Source organism: Taudactylus pleione, unplaced genomic scaffold (assembly GCF_031769625.1).
Source record: "Taudactylus pleione unplaced genomic scaffold, aTauple2 ptg000201l, whole genome shotgun sequence".
Taxonomy (NCBI): domain Eukaryota; kingdom Metazoa; phylum Chordata; class Amphibia; order Anura; family Myobatrachidae; genus Taudactylus; species Taudactylus pleione.
This window is the reverse complement of record NW_028284603.1, coordinates 44016060-44040601: the sequence shown is the minus strand read 5'-3', so window position 1 is coordinate 44040601 and position 24542 is coordinate 44016060. Positions and strand designations below refer to the sequence as shown.

The window sequence follows — 24542 nt, the reverse complement described above, 5'->3', positions numbered from 1 at the left end:
TTATTTATTTTCGTTTTTGTTTGAGCAATAAAAAAAAAAGTAAAAAACTGACATTGTATTCTCACATTATTGTCAAAATGGATTACATTTAATCCTGGGCCAAAAGGCACAAACTGGCAAAAACCACATTTTACATGCCAAAAAAAAAAAAGGGCTCTTTAAGGAACGTTTCAAATTTAACATAACGATGCAAATTCAACAGGCCAAAAGAAAAAGGTAAAAACAAAAAAAACATGATGACATTATTGTTACAATAGGCCCTAACCAACAAATTGAGGCCCTCATTCAGAGCCGTTCGCTATTTGCGTTCGTTCGTTCAAAAACAAGGGGTGGCTATTCAAATGATCCATTCGCACATTGCAGTCTGTTCACACCTCTAAGTCTGAACGAGCGAGCAAAACATACGCTCTTTTATTTCTTAAAAACGCCCCCTGGCCGCTCGCACCATACGTCATGTCCGCTATTTATTAGATTAATCGAGTACATCGAACAGGATATGAACTGCTCGCTATTCTTGTGGTTGGTTTTTTCAACCGCTATTTTGCGAGCAGTTCTGAGTTAAAAAAAAACAAATGACGTGGTCATTGACGCTGCTATATTAATTATGCACACCCATAAAACGCCCGTTTTGACCTTTAAGCACGCCTGCGTTCGGATCTCCACTCCCCGTTTTCAAGCACCTTCCCCTGTTACCACCCACATACGCCTCATTCTGTCACTCAAAATAGCAGGCACTCGCTATATTGCGTACAAACGATTTTCGGCCGCACTGACTGGTTCGCGCATGCGTACTAAAAACCGTACGCATGCGCAGATGTGCAAACATCGCTCGGAACGAGCATACTGCCGCTAGCGAGTGGCTCTGAATGAGGGCCTGAGCGCAAAAGAAACACCCACAAATGTACGTAAATTGATTGTGTAATCATCACATTAGCAGCTATGATTTCCACCTGCGTATGCTTTTGTGCTAACCCAAAAAACTGCTTTCCAAACACATACCAAGCCGGTTTTCAATCCAACACTAATTGCTGTTCTGATCACCCGAGATTAATCGCTGCAACAACGTGGAGTGCCGGGACGGAGAAGGCCATCGCCAATGTGGTCGAGTAATCCAGACCCTAAGCTGTGCGAGCATTTTGAAGGGAAAGAGGATCATCCAGTGATGTATGAGTCGGTCCGTACACATTTTACGCTCGCATCTGCTAATGTATGTACGCCCCAAAAACGCCTCGCCACGCCTGCGTTTTTCCATCTCCACCCCCGTCAACACCCAAAAACGCCCTGTTCTGTCATTCACATTTGACATGTCACTTCCTGTACGCTATTTGACGAACGAGACAAAATAAGCTCGCAATCTGACGTACGCACATGCGCAGTGTTACACCGACGCATGCGCGGTTAGTCAACATCGGAACGCAACGAGCGTACTGCTGTTTGCGTACGGCTCTGAATGAGGGCCTTTGTTTGTTAATTAAAGCTGGACAGGCTTAGAATTTATTTATATTATTCAGTCATTTAGCTGTGTGCAAGTTGTGCCCAAACTGTTGGGCTTTGACTTTATTACTGGCTTGTGTATTAGGATGTGCCAACTTCTACCCCATGAGATAACATTTGCTACCTAATATTTTCAGGGTATGGCTGATAATGCAAGTAGGAACTACAATTTGTCATCAGTAAAAATTTTAAAAAATTAAAAATGTGAAAAACTCAAAAGGGACTTACACCCATTTATTTGGTGGTGCAAACATAATGTTGCTATAAATGGGGGAAGTGAATTAAGCCTTGCTACAGGCTACAACTATTCAGTAGGAGGTAACCAGAGTGTAGCAGTTGTCCACTGAGGAGAACTGGAAAGAACAGCACCAAGAGCAGGAAACTTAGAGATGGTACAGCAGGTGGTCACGCTGGCTGGAGATTTCTTCACCGGAGCAGTGGTTAGCTCAAACTTAAAATGGTGTAGCCATGGTCTGCAGAACGTGACTGTAAGTGATGATTTTGAGACCTATTTAACTGCAATTGGAAAAATAGCAGAAAGAGAGGGTAGGTAAAAAAAAACAACAGTAGGCATGTCTTTTGCCACCCTTTCTTTCTGAGGAGCCTCCATAAGCCATTGACTTGATCCCTGCTGATGCTTCAGACTATGATAACATTGAAAGCTGAAATTGGGAATGTTCCTATCCATCCATCAATAACATATGCCCTGCAGGGTGTACAAGTCTTTCATTGGCCCCATATGCGTGTTATCATCCACCTGACAAATAAGCTACAACCAGAGATACTGTCAGGACCACAGATTGTAGATAGGGTTGTCATAGAGCTGTACCTGATACCCTTACCTTGTGATACCCTTACCTTCTGAATATGGAATTAATTAACCCCACAAAAAGAAGAAATTCCGATTTTCAGGAGCCTTCCCGCCGTTCCGGGACATTAGGCAATGCTGTACCGATATCAGAAATGGAGATGTTGGGAGGTATCTAGAAGTGATATTGCATGGATGCCAACCTCTACACTGGTCCATCCAATAAATACTGACCTATAGAGCTACAAATGATAGCCTTAGTGGAAATTGCATACAATAAAGTATATAGAATAAGAGGATTTATAGGGGCTAATCCTGAGCTACAAATGATAGCCTTAGATAGTGGGAATTGCATATATAGAAAAAGAGCACTTATAGGGTCTGATTCTGGGTCGCATATTAAGTGGCTGCAGTGGTGAGCACCTGATTTACTACCTTATGCTAATCCAAGCATCCAATCACCTAATGCGGGAGATCATACACTAATGTTACACAGCCAAGGCACCCGTCATCATTAGTATCTTAGCTTGCACCATCCCCAAGTTATGTGTAAGAGATCCGTCAACCACAGACTTCCCTTCCCCGCACACATGGCTCAGAATCACATGGAAGTTCATACACTGTCATTAATATCCCAAGAGTCAGGGTGATTATGGCCCTGATTCAGAACCGGACGCTCTGACAGAGCGCTCGCTCTGAATCAGGGCCGTCCCTCTGAATTTTAGAGCGGCCTCCCGGCCGCTCGCATAGCTGTGGGTTACCACCCACAGCTATAGCGAGCGGCCAAAAAGATGGTCGCGATGGTCAAGACCATCGCGACCATCTGGCTTGCGACGAGACCCTTCTGGTAGGGTCTCGTCTGCCGCAAGCCCTGGAGTGCTTTCGGCTCTATCAGATGTCAGTGGGGCCGGCCCCAGACGGTAGACGTTCCCATGGGAACGCCTCCGTCTGGGCAGCCATGCCCCCAGCACGCCCACCAAAGGGGGCATGCTGTCACTCACCATCGACAGCACGCCCCCTTTGTAGCGAGACCCATAGCGATGGCTTGGCCATCGCTATCCGGGTCTCGCGCATGCGCACGACGGAGCCGGCTCCCTCGTGCGCATGCGCACTTGGCCAACATCGACCCGCTTGCGAGGGCTCACGAGCGGGTCTGAATTAGGCCTTATGTGCGATCGCATTGTGACTGCCCAGCTCACTCCCTGAAACGCTTTATTTCACGGAAAGACAGATATGGCCAAGTTGTGTCTGATTCAGAAATTAGGAAGGACATACGCATAGATGCATAAATTCTCATCTGCGCATGTGCAAGCACTGTATGTGCCCTGAACCAGAGATCCATGTGACTCAGTCACACCCATTATGTGCATTATGTACAAAACTATATGTACTTTTCCAGGGACACCCCTTTAAAATCTGGGACTGTCCTCGGATATTATGACAGTGGGCATTGGCTACTATGCTTTTGAAACTTTCATACTGTAGAAACAGCCCAACTTTGATTATAGCAGTAGACAAATGTGATTTAATAAGTTAACTCAAACTACTGAAAGCAATTAGCAAAGTAGTGAAATTACTGATAAGGATAACTAAGCCTTCACCATAGTAACGTTCATAGAGATCATGAACCAAAGTACAGAGGGCTATAAGCTGAACTGTCTCTACCAGTACATTCCTATAAAAATTTCCCTGAGGCCGGGGCCAGTGTGTAGTAGAAAGTCTCCAGGAATATGGCCGCTTCCGTGTCATACTCTGACAGTTTGAGCTCTTGCAAACAGATGTATGTTAGTCCGCTGGAACGTGTAATAGCTGCGACCGCGGCGGAGAGGATCAGGCTTGGTTGTGGGCTAGAGGACCTTCCCGGTCCCTGCCCCTCCCCTCCTGCAGCCTAACCCTCCCCACACCCCAACTTGGATCTAACATCTGTCACAGAGGTGAGTGGAGTGATACTACATGGGAACTTCACAGTGATAGTGACATATTGTTCTACAGCTACGAATGCTGAGCCGGCAGGACTTGCTGGGAGTTTTAGTTCCACACCAGCTGTGGAGTTACAGGTTGATTATTCATTACCATCCCATCGCATGCATAATTATGGGATTTAAATGTATTTGTGCACAAACTGGAATATGTCACCTCCTCAGTGCAATTTAAGGATCCTTGATATTTGTTGGAAATAACTGATCCTAATGATTGATTCACTTTAGTGTGTTTCTTCATTGTAGGTATTAGTTGTGTATGCATGTACTAAAATGAAATGTAATGTTGCAAACTGTACAGGAGAAAAAGTGCATGAACAGCATTGTATTGTGTATGTAGCGTAATACTTATCCATCCACTGAGCATGTTGGCACTGACAGGTTGATTGCTTGAATGACACTGGAAGTTCATAGAAAATCAAACAATCATGGCAGTTTTTTGCCGTTTTCCAGTGTTGAATGATTATCGTTCATGTACATTCACTGGATGATAAGCGATGCACGTCAGTTCTGTACGATTAGCACTTGCAATCTGTAGAAAAATAGAACTTTGATACATGAGGTTAAGTGCTACATATTGGCCAATTCAGATTGCAAGGGTAAAAAGTGCTTTGTGAGGCTATATGATCCTGTCACTAATGCTGGGCATACACTGCCAGATAAAATGTCTGTCAGACCGACAGACATTTTATCTGGCCGGCTGCCAGCCGCAGATGTCCACGGCATACACTGAGAAATCTCACAGTGTATAGCCCGACATCCGCGCTCCGCCCCCGGGGGAGGAGATATTTCCCTGTTCCTTCCGTAGGAAGGAACACAGGAAATGTCTGTCTGTCGGCTGCGCTGGGCATACACTGCCCGATGCGGCCGACAGTTTACCGGGTAATATCGCATCGGACGGGCATGCTGGACAATCCAGCATGCCCGACCGAGCAATATTTAACCCTCGGTCGCCCCCCCCACGCTACAATTATCGCGGCGATCCACCGATATCGGGCGGATCGTCTCAATAATTGTAGCGTGTATGGCTAGCATAAGCAATGTTAATTTGAGGGGTTAGAGGTTTGTTTGAAGGAACTATTTCGCTCCTTATATAGGATAACCCTTTTCCTTTTATTTTCACGTTATTCTTTGTTATCCAAGGGAGTACTCAAAGTCCTCACAATTATACTTAAGTAAATGATGTATAATACAGATTTTTAATATAGAGGGAAGAGATTATAATGCTCACTATATGCACTAGTGCAGAGGACCCCTCGGTTCACACACAACATTATCCGTGTATGGAAATACCAACTGCAAATCTTTTCCATTCTCTGCAATGGAAGTCACATCTGGTTATACCTTCCAAGACCGTTTTGGGGAAGGAAAAGAAAAAATTGCACTGCAATAAGTTATGCTGGCCATACACCTGCACGATTTCGGGCCGATTGCCAGATTTTCGACGAGTCATATGATGGCTCTTGTGAAAATCATGTATTTTTTTTAGTAAGATAAGATCCGATGCGCGCTCCCGCAGCTCCTATAATTGGATCTTCTGATCAGATGTGCAGCCCATATGTTCCATCGTATCGTGTGCAGATCGTGCCGTTTATTTTGTTCATGCGATCCATCGTGCAGCAATTCTAGTCATTTCAATGACTGTTTCCTTAATGAGCATGTGATGCACAAGATCGATCATACGACAGATCCTGTGCTAAGAAAAACAACAAACTTGCTGCCGGAACTGCCAGGGAGCTCCGGGGAGTCGGATGGTGAATCGGAACGTATGCTGGTCGTGCAGGTGTATGGCCAGCTTGAGTCTTTTGCCTTTATCTTTAATACTCGTATGTATGTATGTTACAATGATTCCTTGTTGCTGTGAAGTTCCCAGGCATGTAATAGCATTATGAATTTTAAGCAACGGATTGTTCCACACAGTGGGCCTGATTCAGAGATGGACGCTAATGTGATTTTACGCTGATTGAGCAATTGTTTGCCATCGCGCTTGCGTATAAGTGCACTGTGCGTACACAGCTATCGCATTGCGATCACGGATGCGCAGAGGATCCCATTACAAAGTGACTGACAGATCGTCAGCATTTGGTGGTGGTAACGGGGAGTGGACAGAAAAACGCAGGCGTGCTTGTCTGTTTAAACGCCGTTACATGAGCGTGCATAAATTATCCACTGCGAGTGCATGCGCAGCTCTGCGTGTCAGAAGAGCTCCCAGGGCTGCGGCAGGTTATACCTTCCGCAAGGCTAAGATGGCTGCCAATGTGCGTCGATGTTACTGATATTTACGCAGGTATGCGTCATCGCACGCAGGTAAGAAGGGAGCTGTGGGCGTCTTGATGCTCGGGTGATCTTTGCTAACAGCATATTTTCGCTGCTGCGTTGCGTATGAAATCGCAGCAGCGATCGCTTTAGTGTCCTTCTCTCAATCAGGCCCAGTATCTTTAAAATGTAATGATTTGTGCACATCCTTCTGATTTACAGGGCCTGATCCAGATACTTATGCAATGCCGATATTTACGCAGATCGAGCGATTTGCCATTATGCATGCGCGAATGCCGCACTGCACTTGTGCAGTGATTGCATTGTGATTACTCTCGTACAGAGGAACCACTCGCAAAGTGAATGACAGGTTGTCAACAATCAGAGGTGGTAACGGGGGGTTAGTTAGAATAATGCACGTGTGTCCGGCGTTTAAATGCTGTTTTATGGGCGTGCATAAATTAGACATTGTGTTCTCCCTCACAACATGAGCGCTCTCTACGTGTCAGGAGAGCTGCAGTATTTGTGACTGGTCAGACTTGACTTGCATGCTGAGTGACTGTGAGATGTGCGTCGATATTACGTAGTTGTACGTCATCGGACGGATATGAGAAGGCAGCAGTGGGCGTCCCTATGCTCGGCTATGTTTTCAGAGGCTTTAGCATATTGCGGCCACTGCGATCAATGAGAGAATGCAGTTGCGATTGCATTAGTGTGCATCTCGGAATCGGGCCCTAAATCTCATAGATTTCATGTGGTGAGCATAGGAAAATAAAAAAATGGATCACTTAAAATGGAGACCCACAGCGGCCAACCCATCATTTCAGCTGGAGCATTATTAGGCTTCGTAGGTATCTTAGAACCCAACATGTTGCAATATCACAGAGTGTACAGCCACAATTAATTATGATCTTTTGATCTACTTCCCAATATTATTAGTAAGTATTATCAGTTTTACATTATAATTTTATGTTTTTTTTTTGTTTTTTTTTTAAAGGTGATTAATATTCCTGTCTCCGTGTGAAGGATCTTTATTAATGTTTTCATCAATGCAACCTCTACAGCTAATAAACAGAAACTGCAAAATGCTAAGAAGCATTCTACTCCAGCAAGCACAATGTCCAGTATTCCTGTCTACATCCTGCCTTTCCCTCAGCAGGAAGAAAAAAGTAAATGGTTATGAGGACGTTGACCAGGAGAAATATGCCAATTTGGTAAGGATGGTTACAACTTCCAAGACCAATTCTCGGACACCAGAGGGTATATTTGAAGAAGACCGTTTCCTGTATGGCAAAGTGGTGAAGTCAAAACGTCCATCACAAGATTCGGAACCTAAGGTTCTCCAGAACCGTGTCTCGCTGAACAACCCCAACAAAGTTTTAATGTCCGTGGAGAAGACCGATCCCAGCATCCCAGTGCAAATTAGCCTACCATCCAGGAGTCAAATGACGAACGACAGACCGCCGAGTGTCACCCGAATCCTGCAGCAGACCATGCCGATGGAGCAGGCATTTTACTTAGAAAGGTGGAAACAGAGGATGATAATGGAACTGGGTGAAGAAGGATTTATAGAGTACACAGCAGGTATAGTAATATATTCTAATTTATAACGTCCTTATTGTTACGGGTTGGGTATGAAATCCTGGCAGGCGGGATGCCTGCTGTGAAAATGGCAACAGCGGCATCCCGCCGATGCTCGGAATCCCGACAGGGGTCGGGTAAGTATACTGTCCCGCCTCTTCTCTTCCTAACTCTAACTTTCCCTTCTTGCATCCTAACCCTCTCCGTTAGTGCCTAACCCTAACCCTCCCCCCTTGGTGCCTAAACCTAATTGTCCCCCCTTAGTGCCTAACCCTAACCCCTGCCCACTGTAGTGTCTACTCACAACCCCCCCAGTCCCTACCCCCGTGGCTAACAGCTAAGGGCGCCCTGCTCATCCGATTGGGATGTCATCTGTCGGGATTCCAGCGTGTAGGCTGGCTCCGGGATTTAGCCGCCTATGTTTATTCTGACACCTGGATTTCAACAGAAGGCATCCCGGCTGTCGGTATGTTGACTACATCCCAATGTTACATGTTGTAAGGCTCTTCCTGCTGATTAATATGTTTTACAGTTCTTATACTGGGAAATGTATCATTTATCACTTCTTTTGGGTTTATTTTTACATTACCATTCACTATCTAATTTATGAGACAGAATCAGAGATAGTATGTTAGAGACTACCAATAAAACACCTGCAGTGTGATCACCACCACTACAGAATGTATATACAGATCCCAGGTTCATTCACATGGTTGCAGAAGTCACTGACCGGTATATAGATGCATGTTAACATACATAGGTGGAGATGTATTTAAACTTCCCAAAGAGTGTAGGTTGCTATGGTCAACTTCTATCAACTTGTAGCTAGCATTTATCAAGTATGTTCTAGATATGACAGGCAGAAGCTGATTGGTTGCTATGGGTAGCTTCTCCCCTTGTATACTTTTCCACTTATTAGAAGACTTGATACATCTCTCCATAATCTGCTGAAAGACAGCAGCTGCATTTTGTGAAACATCACATTCCTTGCTAGGCATTGCAAATTACTCTACCTTTAATTAATGATCTATTGGGGATGGTGTAATAATTCCCCACTAACCCAAATAAACCATTGCTCTATCCAATACGTATGCCCGCATTTAGTAATTGTAGTTCTAACAGTTGTTCAATTTTTGTTTCAAGCTGTTTTCTCTCAGGGAAAGCTGTTTCATGCAAGGCTGGAGGATCTGCTTTTGTCTGGAGATGAGATTACCCGGAAGCAGGAAGAAACCAAAGAGCTAACTGGATATCTGGCCAGTGTGGAACATGTCCTGTCTGACGTTGCAGAAATTAAGACTCTAGAAAGTGCTGTTGTGCACCCCGAGTTGAATTATTTGGGATTTGTTGACTGCGTGGCTCAATATAGGTAACACAACTAAGTTATTTATTTATTTCTCTTCTATTTTTTCATTTTTTTTCTTTCTTTATATTTTGTAGCTTTGGAAATGCATTCACAAGTACATGACTCTCCTTACTATCTCATGGCTCATCTGCTCCAGGATCACTGTGAACCTGATGTTTGCTCTGTGCCAGAAAATGTTATAAGGGCTGTGGTATATATTGTCCACTATCCGAATGTCAGTATGTCAAATGTCAACATTCACAAGGTTCAACACTGACAATGCCGACAGTTGGTATATTGAAAGGGAAATCCCATTTCCAATCTTACTCTGAACATAACCCTGATCTAACCCTAACTGCAGCCCAACCCTAATCTTAATGTAACCCTAAAATCGAGTGCCGACGTTCAGAATGTCAACATTCTGACAATTCATTGTTTGCATTCTGTACATGTTGACATTCAGAACCTGTTCTCCTTCTGCTGTTGACATTCTGAATGTGAACAAACTGACTGCATACTGGTATTAGTTGTTTGTTTCAGTTTAATTTCATATTAAGTAAAATCCGAGTTAAGGAGTTAGTAGGCACAGTCGGCTAGCAATTGCACATATCTCTCAATACTGCCATCTCTCAAAAATGTGTTAAAATATAATGTACAGTAAGCTATAATTTATTATCCAGGAAAGTCTATATATATTTTACCCACTTAAAATCAAGATACAGATAGCATCATCCAACATAACCTTTGTATAAAAGTTCCTGGAAATATAAGAAACAGAAGGTGCCCTCGGGTGATTACTTATAGATATTATCCACGTTTGCTGCATCAGTAAAAAGGTATATATATATATATATATATATATATATATATATATATATATATATATATATTCGGCTTCTTTGACCGTGCGTCACACAACTCCCCTATATCCAGTATTTATAGACATAAGCTGGGTACACATTAGACTTTTCTTAAACGATTTGTCATTTTCCAACGTGTCGGAACGTCAAATCTTTGAAATCGCCCAGTGTGTACGCACCCGTGGTGCCGTCTGTCACATCCTCAAATCTACTGTACATGCTGCTCAATCTGAAGATGTGACTGATGATACCATGCTTTTGGGTGTGGCGGGGACACGACAAATCGTGTGGTTATTCACTAAATCATGTGGTGTGTATGGACAGCACGATATGTCATCCGTCGCACCTGTCGTAGGCTGGGTACACAGCTTGTCTAATGTGTACCCAGCTTTAGTGTAACCTGGATCTAACACCAGCTGCCATGTCATCCACTGTTACTAACAGTCCACCCTCAATTTTGTAGTCCAAAGTAATGTTGATAAACAATAAAACAACTACCATAGGTGCAGGAGATGCAGCTGATATGGGTCCTGGCTTTTCTGTCAAAGCCCCATGTATATATGTGAGTTTTTCACTATTGGGTGGTACAAGGGGGCTCTTTAAAAATGTTATGAGGCCCAAAAATGTTTGTTCACACTGTTGCTGATAAAAATTGATTTAGCACAAAACCATGCTGCCCAAGTAGTTTACACACAGGTGACAACAAGGACCCGTTAAACGTGCAACAAATGAAGATCTGTACTGATTCTTCCTTTTTTACTTTTTGACTCAGAGATCTTTGATTATTGGTGAACTCTCCTGCTCTATTCTCAATAACTCTGGTTTAGTATACAGAGTGGCTATTACTACTTTTTGTACATCCCTTCTAAAGCTTGCATCAAATTTAGGTATTGCTTACCAATAGAAGCAATGAGTAGCGTTTTAGGCCTCTGTATAGTTACATAGACAAGAACTGGCTCTATTCAGGGCTCACGACCACAAAAACTTTTAAACTACATCCTTGGGTAAAAAAGATATATTCACATATAAAAAGTGACCCTCTATATATAATTATATTTTCTAAAAAAAAAAAAAAACCTTTGAGTGCCGTGCAGGTTTTTTTGTAGAATTACCACTGGAGAAACTATGCTGTTCAGCAAAGGCATCTAGGTGGTTGGACTGTATTTATCAACACTTGTTGGCTGGTTAGCAGTCATGTTACTTGATGTCATTGGAGCATGTCTATCTCTTCCAGAATATAATAAGCCACAATTTTATTGTCTCAGTGGTTCCTTTACTGGATATATTACTTTCAGTTAATAAAATACCTTGAATCGCTTGCAGGGAGAAGCTGTGCGTGATAGACTGGAAAACCTCTGAGAAGCAGAAACCACACTTAAAGAACACCTTTGACAATCCACTACAGGTTGCAGCATATATAGGAGCTATAAATCATGACAGTAATTATAACTTCCAGGTAAGTCAATTGGTATTTTTACTTTTTTTTTCGTCTCCTTTGTGACAGCCATTATTAAGTACTAAGGCTGCAGAAAATACCGCTTCCTATACAAAAAAAATGCATGTTATTTGTGTGCCAGAAGCCAAATGCATTAATGCACTTAATCAATCAGGGATCTACAGTGAATCCACAGCAGCTGACATACAGAGGAGACTGCCACAAATGCTCTCACAAAAGGCACAATGAAAATATAAGTACTGTATGTCTGTGCTTGGGATCACTAAAGCATAACAAGCAGAATAGAGAAATAAGTTTACCAAATGTTTAATAATGAAATACACATAAACAAGAACTGCAGTTCCTGAATATTAAATGAACAATCAGCAGGTGCAAATATGCATCAGTACACACATAAGAAATGGATATATATCATAATCCTGAAATGAAGTTTTTCAAAAAGTTAAAAATACATAAGATAGAGTCCTGCTTAGCAGAAAAAAGATGCTTGTGAGTTCTGATTGTAAAAGAATGTCACAATTGGCATGAGCACGGTGATATAAATGCTTTCCTGTTCTCAGAGGGAAAGCCAGCAAAAAAAGGTGTTCCTAAGCACAATAGACTCACTGCTCCCCATCTGCTAAACAGTGGTAATCCGGATATCCCTAGAGGCATGTATGGTATTAAAGTGGTAGTGTGGATGCAGTGTGCCTCTTATGAGAAGAAAGGGAAAGGAGATTCTGCACAGAACTAAGAGTTAATTATGAACCAACCACACAACAATCACAGAGTATTATCTATCATCAATAATTGTTGGTGGTGCTCCCAAAGCCAAATACATGTATCAAACAACAAAGGAGAAAAAAGTAGGGCTATTGTCTGGGCACTCTTAAGTACTAATTATAATTAAATTAAGACATAACTTTTATTAGTAGCAATAAAATAATAAAGTACCATATAATTTATTAAAAAATTCAAATGGTATAGATCCATCATAAAAAAGCAGACTTCATGAATCATAATGAAATCTGAAGGCGAATTGGTGATTCATTACACACTCAGAAATTGGGTATATTTGATTGATAATATAAACTTTTATATTGCTAGGCCATGTGCAAAACCACTCCCAAATATATATCTCTTAAACTACAGCACCTGGTATTCCCTGGAGGTCACCCTGCCAGGTACTGACCAGGCCAAATACAGTTTAGCTTCCAAGAACTGGGGAACACTGGTACAGCGCAGTCTCCCTCCGGCAAAAGCACATGCAGCGGGGATGCCGATTACAACAGGCTGGTCTGCCGCTCACCGTGGATGCAACCCACAGGGGGTCTTGAAATTCCAGCAAGGAGCCTGGACACTCCGTTTAACCCTCGGTTGTATGCACTGACACCAGGTGTGAGGCAGTGGATGGAAAAATCCCGGCTGGAAAAAGTCTCTGTGTAATCTGTTTGAAGTTTCACAGGAACAAATGCAGGTCTCAGAGCTCTCCTTTGCAGAGCCGAAAGCTCTCCCACTGACATCACTTGTGATGTCAGTGGGGCCGCCCCCAGACGGTAGGCGTTCTCATGGGAACGCCTCCGTCTGGGCAGCCGCCCACCAAAGGGGGCTTGCTGTCACTCAACATCGACAGCACGCCCCCTTTTGTACGAGACCCGTCGCTATCCGGGTCTCGCGCATGCGCACAACTGAGCCGGCTCCGTCGTGCGCATTCGTTCTGGGCCACCATCGACCCGGTTGCGAGCGCTCAGCGCTTGCGACCAGGTCTGAATCAGGCCCTGAGAGCATCTTTTTTCTGCTAAGCAGGACTCTGAACTTTTAAAAAAAAAATTCATTTCAGGATTATGATATATATCCATTTCTTATGTGTGTACTGATGCATATTTGCACCTGCTGATTGTTCATTTAATATTCAGGAACTGCAGTTCTTGTTTGTGTATTTCATGATTAAACATTTGGTAAACGTATTGCTCTATTCTGCTTGTTATGCTTTAGTGATCCCAAGCACAGACATACTTATATTTTCGTTATTTAATTGTGTGGGCAGATGAATAAAATGCGGGGTAGAAGGGCGTGTTATCTGGATGGAGAAGCGCACTAGAATGGGGGTGATCAAACAAAATGGAGTTAAATAATTCTGTATGCTTAAAACCTATTTGAATTAAGCTGTAAATCCTGTGACATTGGGCCTGATTCAGACCCACTCGCGAGCGGCTGTCCGCTCGCAAGTGGGTCGATGTTCTGGACTGAGCATGCGCACGACGGAGGGAGCTCCGTCGTGCGCATGCGCCAGACGCGACGAGCGAAGGAAAGTCCTTCGCTCGTTGTGTCTGATCAAAGGGGGCGTGCTGTCGATGTTGATTGACAGCACGCCCCCTCTGGTAGGCGTGCCGGGGGCGTGCCTCCCTGACGGGGGCGTTCCCACGGGAACGCCTCCCGTCAAAAGCCGGCCCACTGACATCACTAGTGAAATCACTCCGGAGCTTGCGGTTGAAAACCTCAACCGCAGGCTCCGGCTCGCAGTTTCGATGGTCGCGATGGTCACGACCATCGCGGCCATCAAACTGCACGCTCGTATAGCCTGTGGGTGGTGACCCACAGCTATACGAGCGTCCAGGAGGACGCTCCATTTTCATGGAGGCCGGCCCTCATTCAGAGCGTGCGCTCTGCTCAGAGCGTACGGCTCTGAATGAGGGCCATAATGCGTAATTACCAACTTTGTATTTATAATCATTTTACTTTAGATAACAATAACGCAGAATTTTCACTATAGTTACTGACAAGAGGAAAGTTGCTGGACAAAAGACTGAAGGGGAAATTAATCCTCTAGAAGGGCGTGGATTAGACAATAAGGCCCCCATTTATCTATGATTGCTTTTGCAACGCGATCAGGGCATGCCAGTAACGCAAAATGCGATCATATCGGCCGGATGTATCATCCAGGACATGCAGGGACACGGGCTCCAGAAGGAACCCTTCCCTGCAATGTCTCCAGAGAGCTGCCGGCCAGTGCAGGAAGTGCCCCAGACTGCACATGCACAGCCGCCATAGCCGGGGAGGGTTCCAGTGGATCCCTCTGCCGGCTAATTATGCACGTTGTAGCCCATAGGCTACAGCGGCTAACGTCATCTGAAGATGGCGTTAGCTGCGGGGGGCCAATATCTGGAATGCATCTCATTCCGCATATGGGTAAATATGGCAGCATCGCATCCTCCATAGAAACCTAAGGGGTATGCGGCTGCCTGCGGTAATGGAGGGATCACAGCAGGAATCGGAGATACCTGCTGTGGTCCCTTCTTAATACACATACGGGGGATACTTTAATATTTGAGGTAAACCCCCGAAAACGTGTGTTTTCGGGGATTATACCTCAAATACACTTTGCTAAATGGGCCCCAAAGGGAGTTAATAGGAGCTGAGAGAAAGTTGCCGTTAACTCACATTACGATCTCTGTGTTCATCAGAATACAGAATGGCCGGATACCATGTATTCCCATTGGTGTTATTGGCCGCTGACTGGAAATATGTAATGGTCCAGCAACAGGCCAACTGCATTTTTGCCCAGGAATGTTTAAAATACAAATGGATTTCAGTTATTTTTGGACATGTTTTGTTGGTCAGCAGAAACCGGGGAAAGTAGTGATTTGTAAATATGAATCAGTTGGGTTAGGGCAAGATTTGAGAAACGTCTCCATGAGGGTCTTCCTACAGATGGTATGTCTAGGTTTTCTTTATACTGCATGAGTGAATGATTTGACTGATGCTTGTCTAACAAGGAAAATTTGGTTTGTTGAGATATTATAGAAATTAATCTGGGTGGGGCCCTCTGTGTCTGGTGAAGAATACAGTTTGTGTCAGAAAGAGATGATGTGAGGGACCTGGGAGTAATGTCTGGAGAAGGATTAGTGGTGTTTGTCTGAAAAGACGTAATGTGGATACAAGAAGAGATATGTGGGCCTTGCACAAATATGAAGCATTAAAGATTGGCGAATGCATTGGGAGATTGTTTCGAAGAGCCACTGAATGCTGTCTCCGTTCAGCTGCCATTGTTGTTGCCATCTCTGTTCCTCCTCCTCTGGCTGTCTCGGTGACCTCCTTGATGACCACAGCTGCCGCTAGGACTTTTGTGAACATGGTAAACAAGTGTCCTAGTTCTGTTTCCAGCAGCAAGCATGATGCCAGCTACTCTGAGCTAGCACATAACCACAAGACAAAGCAGTATCCAGAATCAGGAGGAGGAGGATGAGGTTATGTAAGATAAATACTGACGGACAGTCATGGTTGCCTATAGTGGACTTCCTTAAGGTTTGTTTTTAATGAAAAGTTAATTTTTCTTGTTTCCACCTTCCACTCTCTCTCCTTTATTCCATCTATATCACACCACCGGGAACCACAAATGCCAGTCACCAGTGACTGCTATAATATTGATGGATGGTAATGTTTCGGCTTTCTCTCTATCCAAGAGGTGTGGAGTGTACTCCGTGCTCACCTCTATGATGGCGAGTGTGGGTATGGTAATGAAATTCATCAAAACTGGCTATTATTACTGATGTGTACAGGTGTATCAGAGGGATGACAGGAGATGGGAAAGGTGAGCTGTTGTTTATTGTGATTGGGAGACACGGTGGATTTACAGTCCCGTTGTAGGAGTGGTTGTCAGGGAAGTTGTGGGATCCTGCTTGATTCCCTAACAGAGGGCATCGGAGCTCTGTTTGACTTTTATATGTGAGTGCCGCCTGGACTATATTTGTGTGTGTGTGTGTGTGTGTGTGTGTGTGTGTATATATATATATATATATATATATATATATAATATATATTTTCTCACTCACTATCAATACTGTGCAAAATTCTTAGGCAGGTGTGGAAAAAATTCTGCAAAGTAAGAATGCTCTAATTAATAGAAGTGTTAATAGTTTATTTTTCTCAGTGAACAAAATGCAAAGTGAATGAACAGAAAAGAAATTTAAATCAAATCAATATTTTATGTGACCACCCTTTGCCTTCAAAACAGCATAAATTATTCTAGGTACATTTGCACACAGATTTTGAAGGAACTCGGCAGGTAGGTTGTTACAAACATCTTGGAGAACTAACCACAGATCTTCTGTGGATGTAGGCTTGCTCAATTCCTTCTGTCTCTTCATGTAATCCCAGAAAGACCCGATGATGTTGAAATCAGGGCTCTGTGGGGCCATATCATCACTTCCAGGACTGTTTGTTCTTCTTTACGCTGAAGATAGTTCTTAACGACATTGGCTGTATGTTTGGGGTCGTGGTCATGCAGAACAAATTTGGAGCCAATCAGACGCCTCCCCGATGGTATTGCATTATGGATAAGTACCTGCCTATATTTCTCAGCTTTTAAGGAATCCTGACCAAATACCCAACTCCATTTGCTGAAATACAGCCCCAAACTTGCAAGGAACCTTCACCATGATTCACTGTTGTCTGCAGACACTCATTATTGTACCACTCTACAGCCCTTCGGCGAACAAACTGTCTTCTATTATATTTTAAATCATTCTTAAGCTGCCCATGCACTAGACGAGCTGAAAACCACTGCACGATTACGACAAAGTAATTGTGCAGTCGTTTGTCAGTCTGTGATGAGCCCACACTGAACAAGCAGTCGTTCAGTGCAGGCTCATCAATCAAATGCAAACACGCTGAACCTGATGTTATCATCAGGTTGACCAGCTTGTCAGCACGATGATAATGTCTTTTAACGACCAGCGGGCATTCGCTTCGCTGGTCGTTTTAGTGAACGATCTTCAGACGATTAATGAACGATTGAACGATAACGACGTTGTTATAGATGGAAAGATGCCGCATTAGCAGCAGTGCAAAACATCAATATGACAGATGGCAGCATGTATACTCAACAGCAGCCTGGTGACAATATGCAAATGTGGTCATTTGTCACCAGGCCGCACGTTTTGATGGACTTTTAATGGCTGTATTTTTCATACAATTTTTTTATTACAATTTTTGAATTAAGGTGGTGTGCTGGCCTCTTAGTTTGGTTCTTTGTAACTGAAAGTTGCTATATTTTATTGATTACGGGATTACAGCACCCGAATATTATAATCATTGACAATGTGTGTGCGGTTCTCCACTGGATACATGTGTAGTGATGAGGGACTGGGGAGACCTGTATTATACAGTATGCTCAGTGATGGTATGTGAGTTTTGTAGTTTAGCATGACAGACATTGGCTGCTATAATTTTGCTTACTTGCATGGTCTTAGCGCCTGAATCAGAGTAGTACTCAATGGCGATATCTTTGCAAATGGAGCTGTTTTTTTGTTTTTCTTTTTTGCTACTGTGTGCTGCGAGTCTTTAATCACAGTGTGATTGACATGCAGGGGGTTTTTGAGGGTGGCAACAGGGTGCGTCGGCTAAAAACGCATCCTGCATTTGCGATCTTGTACGCAGTTAACATGGCTCTGGCGTCTCAGTTCCGGCAGTCTTGTTGAGTGACCATAGGCTCACTCAAGGAGGCGATGTTTGCCTAAGCTGCAGTTGCGGACAGCTGCGATTGCTCCCTAAACCATATCAATACAAGTTTTTGCAGCTGTTGCATATGGTATATTATCACAAATCCATAACTGCGGCAGCTATAGCGTACAACTGTGACTATTTACTAAGCAGTGGTAGGAGACAGAGTGATAAGGTGCCAGCCAATCAGCTCCCAACTGCCATTTTTCAAACACAGCCTGTGACATGACAGTTGGGAGCTGATTGGCTGGCACCTTATCACTTTTCACTCTGTCTCCTAACACTGCTTAGTAAATAGGCCCCCAAGGCCCCTTAGTTTGCCGTCCTGACATCACTAGGCATGACAGTTTCATTATGAGGTAGTTCTTCTAGCGAAAATAAATTAAGATGACTTCTTTTATCTTTCAGGTTGATTGTGGACTCATAGTGGTGGTCTATAAAGACGGATCCCCTGCACATGCACATTTTATGGACCCCAACGCTTGTTTACATTACTGGGACAAGTGGCTGCTACGTCTGGAAGAATATAAAGAGAAAAAGGAGGAAAAACAATAGTAACAACATTGCTGTATACAACATGCCATATAGAAGAATGATTTCTCACGTTCTTGTGAATGTAAAGGTCTCAAGATCAGGTTATATGAAGTGTTATGGAGGAGAGCAGGACTTTTCCAATGCACTTCTTACTTCCTGTAGGACCGAGATCCCCAGTGCAAATTGTGTTATGCCAGCTATAATTAAAATGACACATTTAGCTGTAGGCCTACAAAGATAACGTGTACTTCAAATACATTTTCCCAAGTAGTAACGTGTTTTTTATATTTGATAAAGGGAACTGCTTTTTAAATATTTTCTAAGTATTGTTATTGATCTAATTGGTCTTGATTAAAAAATTAAACATTTCAAGAGATGCTGGCTTTATTCTAATACATGCTAGTATTGTCTTCATCTCTGAGAAATCAGTTGATGAGTTGCATGGTGCCACATCTCAAACTTTAAAAGCCAATCAGAGCGCTGATACATTACATGAAAGGGTGTGATGTACAGGTACATTCAAGGAAGCGCAAGGATCACCTGCACAAATCCTTCAGTGATCCTGCATATAACAAATCAGGGTGCACACATATAAATGGTACCATTCTATACTATACTGGTGTGTTTAATCCAGGATGGTCGGACACGCTGAGTTTCGGGGTGGACCTGGCTGCTATGTCAGGTGTTGATAATTACAAGTACAGACGTGTCCTCATACACTATTGCTGCAGTTGGGCCAAACAGCCCTTCTTGGCGCGTCAGATCCCATGCGACTCGGCTTGCGCTGAATGTATTTTTCACTTGAATGTGCGTCTTAGTTGCAATTGGATGCGACAAAACCGCTTCATGAGACTGCACAGACTAATCTGAATCTGTGTATGAAGTGCTACAATGCAGCGCCCATTGCCTTTTTTCACACAAAGTTCCGTTGTGCTTCGTATACAGACTCAGTCGCATACAGATATACAAGTGTCGCACATCAAATTAATCAGTGCAGTCTCATGGGGCGATTTTGTTGCGTCCGATTGCAACTAATGCTGGGTACAATTGAATGGCCGATATATTGTGTGTGCGTCAACCAGTGTGTACAGACGATATGTCTGTGAAAGCCGTGTCGGCTGTGCAGCACAGCAGATAGCCAATATATTGGCTCATCGTGCTCTGTGTACGAGGCCGCCGGTAACTGACGTCACAACCCAGTCGGTATTCTGAATGGCATATGTGTATGCAATCGTCGTATTCCAATCGTCAGATAGGTCAGCAGATCGGCCAAATGGCCGATCTGTAGTCATAGTGTGTGTACCCACCTCAAGACGTACATTAGAGTGAAAGAGACTCTACACTGCTCGGAGCACCCCACACGCGCCAGGCGTCTTGAGGCCATGTGTATGAGGACACATCTGTAAGTGATGTATATTGTGTGGTTGTAAAAAATAGACCAAAAAATATGTGGATGCTTCTGATTAATCCTATAAAACGTTGTGCAATATAATTTGACCTTTTGTTAGACCATTGGAAAGTTTTGTAATTCATATCCTGATCTTTGTGCCACGTTTATTCCATAGATTTTTTTATTTTTTTTCTCAATTAATTATTAGTTGAGTTACATTGTAAATTTTTACATTTTGTCTTCAGTTTCTGCCATGATTTGATCATATGCTTCTTAAGCTGGGTACACACTAAACAATATATTGGGCAATTTTGTGATCAGCGATGGTTCGCACTGACCATCGTAAAGTGGGTATCACATCTTAGCATCAGATGTGACACACAATGCGGTAACATTAATCCTGTAACGAAATATCATATTGTACGGCGCACTGTGCAAGAAGACCCGATATATCATAACATAGTATTGGCCAGTCGAAAGATCTCAGGGTCGTCCAAGTGTGTACCCAGCTTAAGATGTAAGGCGATATGTCTGCAGTACTTTTAAAGCATTCTTGCCCAACCTCCTTTTCAGGGGTATTTGTCTTTTGTTACTTCTTCTGTTAATGCTTCTGTTGTTACAGCTATAAAATCCTAGCAAGCGATTTGGAATTTGTTGCCATTTGGCAATGTATGTAGAATTATGATCACAAAACACAAAATTGTTTTGAGTAACAATTAATACAGCTGTGATATGTACCATGATTTTAATCTTTATAATAAAAGAACTTGCTAGTATTTATATCATTAAGTGTTTTGCACTTTTATACAGGTTTTTTTTTAGCATGTAATCATGCATAATTATTCTACCAAATTTAGGGCCTGATTCAGACCCACTCGCGAGCGGCTGTCCGCTCGCAAGTGGGTCGATGTTATGCACTGAGCATGCGCATGACGGAGGGAGCTCCGTCGTGCGCATGCGCCAGACGCGACGAGCGAAGGAAAGTCCTTCGCTCGTTGTGTCCGATCAAAGGGGGCGTGCTGTCAATGTTGATTGACAGCACGCCCCCTTTGGTGGGCGTGCCTCCCTGACGGGGGCGTTCCCACGGGAACGCCTCCCGTCAGAAGCCGGCCCACTGACATCACTAGTGATGTCAGTGGGAGTGATTTTGGCTCTGATAGAGCCAAAATCACTCCGGAGCTTGCGGTTGAAAACCTCAACCGCAGGCTCCGGCTCGCAATTTCGATGGTCGCGATGGTCTCGACCATCGCGGCCATCACAAAGCACGCTCGTATAGCCTGTGGGTGGTGACCCACAGCTATACGAGCGTCCAGGAGGACGCTCCATGAAAATGGAGCCCGGCCCTCATTCAGAGTGTGCGCTCTGCTCAGAGCGTACGGCTCTGATTGAGGGCCTTAGTCTGTTTATTACTGTTAGCACTGGTTAAATATGCATCACTTAAATGTAAGCGTTCACACCTGAAGAAGCTGTCATACCTGCCCTGAATTTTAGTGACATATCCTGGATTAAACACACATGTGATGTTGTTTAACCACAACTTAATGTGTAGCCTGGAATTTCTTTATACACGTGATGTTGTTTCTATGACAATATTGGCTGTAGGCCTTTGTGCAGGTTCATGAAACTATACAGAGGCTTTTATGTACCTAGAAAAATTGCAAATCAGTTACATGGACTTTACTGTCTGCACTACCCCAGAGTGATGCAAAAGGGCACAAAGCTGGGCGTAGATCAGCCACAGGAATCCGGTTTCTATAACTGTAGGCAGCAGGCACCGTAAATGCTGCCAAAAGAGACAACCCTAGCTGGCACTAAGAAAGGCAAATAGTAAATAATACTAATAAAAGTTAGGGGCGCTGCTAGGTGTTGGTGCTCCAAGCGGCTGCTGAAAGGAGGTAGTCGGCCTCCTGAAAGTGATAAAATAAAAGATAAAGCAGCGTTAGTTGATAAAAGTAAAACTAGAAAGGGTTTAATAATATATAAAATATAAAAATACAAACAGTACTGTGTATAAGCACATGGAAGGTATAGAATTTCAAATACAATGAAAATAGTTATCGACCGGTGTAAACATTAAAAATAAGTAGGCAAATATAGTATAATCACCCTGAAGGCACTAAGTTAATTCTAATCGAGCAGTTCAAATGCACCTGGTCATAGGTTCTCTTGGTAACAAAGGTTCCAGCTATAAAGAGTTACTGGCTTGTCATAAAGTCCTGAGAGAGTCTTTAATTAGCGATGGCCTCACAGTCCAAAAGCCTCCAACGCGGACTTTGTGGTTCCTCTCTGTAGCCACTAGCTGGATATTGTTGCACAATGTCCCAAGTCCAGACAGCCCTCCCAATAAATATCAAGGTGCTTTGTATCAAAAGGTGCCCAATAAAGGTGCCAGTAGGTTATATTACCAAGTGCCAGGGGATATCACCAACGCGTTTCACAGGAGCAGCTTTTTCAAGGTGCCTGGAAGCCTGCTAATCATTCTTTAAATACTACCTTCCATTAGTGCTTAATGCTAACCAGATGTGACTAATCATGGTCATTAACATATATAACATATAATTATTGAATAGGAGACAAACCTACACTATAGATTAGAATGTAATCAATAATAAAATACAACTACTTACTAAAAGTGGATAACATCAATCCGATCGTGACTGTGCATGCCCTTGTTGTTCTTTATTTATGCCCATCCTAAACTCTCATTGGCTGTGTTTAGGATCACGTGTCAGTGCGCAAAGATACATGATCGGCTGTGGAGCGCAGCAACAACAGGCGCTGCATTTCACGTATTTATTGGAGGGTCGGATGCAGATATCCGATGCAATTTACATCACGTGTCACGGTCCTATATGTAAATCCGCACGTGCCATATAAAGCCAATTGAAGGGATTGTTAGATCGTTGCTAGGTATCGGTGCATCTGTAATCCATTAGATAGTATAGAGGACAATAGTGGGTTATTAACTAGGACAGCCTACATCTAGAGATACAAACTAGATACACATATTATATACGTCAACGTAGTCTAGAATTATCCAGAAAAATAATTTATATCAATAAGAATAATAAAGTTAAATTAATATATATAAATAAACACTGAAGATTAAAGTCAGAAACCACAGGTTTTTCTTTATAATATATATAAAAATATACAGTACAATGGGGGAAATTCAATTCAGCGCGATGTTTAATAGTGACAGGAGGGCACTGCTTGGGCGGGCTAAGGATTTCTTCTCTCACCCCTCTGGGGATGCGAGGAGAAATCCGACCAAAGTACCGGGCGCGCAGCTGTTTTTCTGCATAGTGTTGCGCTAACAGCTGCACGCCCGGTGCTGTGGTAAGAGTATGCCGATTACTACGCCTTAACAGCCTTGTTAAGGCGCGATAACCAGCATTCCCCGACCACACAGTGCACTGAATTGAATAGCTTCGGGAGCTTGCTCCCGTCGCTATTCGATTCGCGTTGAATTGAATTCCCCCCAGTGAACCCTCCCGTGTTCCGGGAATGGAAAATAAATAAAAATAGAAAAGTGGAGGCAAGGGTAAAGGGGAAAAGAAAATCAAACTGTAAACAAAACCAGGGAAGGATCAATATAAAAATAAAAACAAGACCATGAAAAAAAGATAAAAAGAAAAAAATTAAAGTCCATACTCAGATCACAATATAGCATTTAATTCTAATGCTTCATTTAGTCCTCAAAGAAATAAGGAATTCAGGGCCTGATTCAGCTTTGGGAATAGAGTGAGAGAGAGCACGTAACTGTGAACCAGGACAAACCATGTTGCAATGCAAGGGGTGCAAATACATACATTTTGTTTTGCATGAAGGGTAAATACTGGCTGCTTTTGCATGTAGCCCACAAATACTGCACAGGTTTATTTTTACACTGCAATTTAGATATCAGTTTGGACACACTCCTCCCAAATCTAAATCTCCCTGCACATTTTACATCTGCCCCACCTGCAGTGCAGCATGGTTTCACCAAGATGATCAAGTTACGTGCGGTTTCTCACTCTATTCCCAAAGCTGAATCAGGCCCTGAGTTGGAAAGTCCAGTATATCTCTTGATGGCATAATTTCTTAAACCACGATGTGTTGGGGGAACAAATCACAGTCAAAGAAGTAGGATCACTCCCGTGGTGTTCCAAAAAGTGTTTAGGTATGCTATGATTTTGTAGCTTTTTCAGGATATTTCTGCGGTGTTCCATACATCGCACCTTTAGGGGTCTTGTAGTACGCCCTACATAATTTAGATGACAACCACACTGTAGAAGATAAATCACCCAACTCGTATTACAATTAATAAAGCTGGTGATCTTCTTCGCGTCCCCTGTCATAGTAGTTATGGTAAGAGTTTTA

General features: G+C 43.1%; 1 protein-coding gene across 2 annotated transcripts; it reads left to right on the top strand.

Moving 5' to 3' along the window:
- Positions 1–4096: 4096 nt before the first annotated feature.
- On the top strand, positions 4097–20956 carry MGME1 (mitochondrial genome maintenance exonuclease 1). Of its 2 annotated transcripts, none has more exons than XM_088477585.1 (5): positions 4097–4236; positions 7602–8121; positions 9262–9484; positions 11644–11776; positions 18665–20956. In XM_088477585.1, the coding sequence occupies exons 2-5, from the start codon at positions 7623–7625 to the stop codon at positions 18809–18811; spliced, it is 1002 nt and encodes a 333-aa protein (XP_088333711.1). In that variant the 5' UTR covers positions 4097–4236; positions 7602–7622; the 3' UTR covers positions 18812–20956. The 2 variants fall into 2 exon arrangements, with proteins under 2 accessions (XP_088333711.1, XP_088333710.1); XM_088477584.1 differs by having other exon boundaries at positions 7535–8121.
- The last annotated feature ends 3586 nt before the right edge of the window (positions 20957–24542 follow it).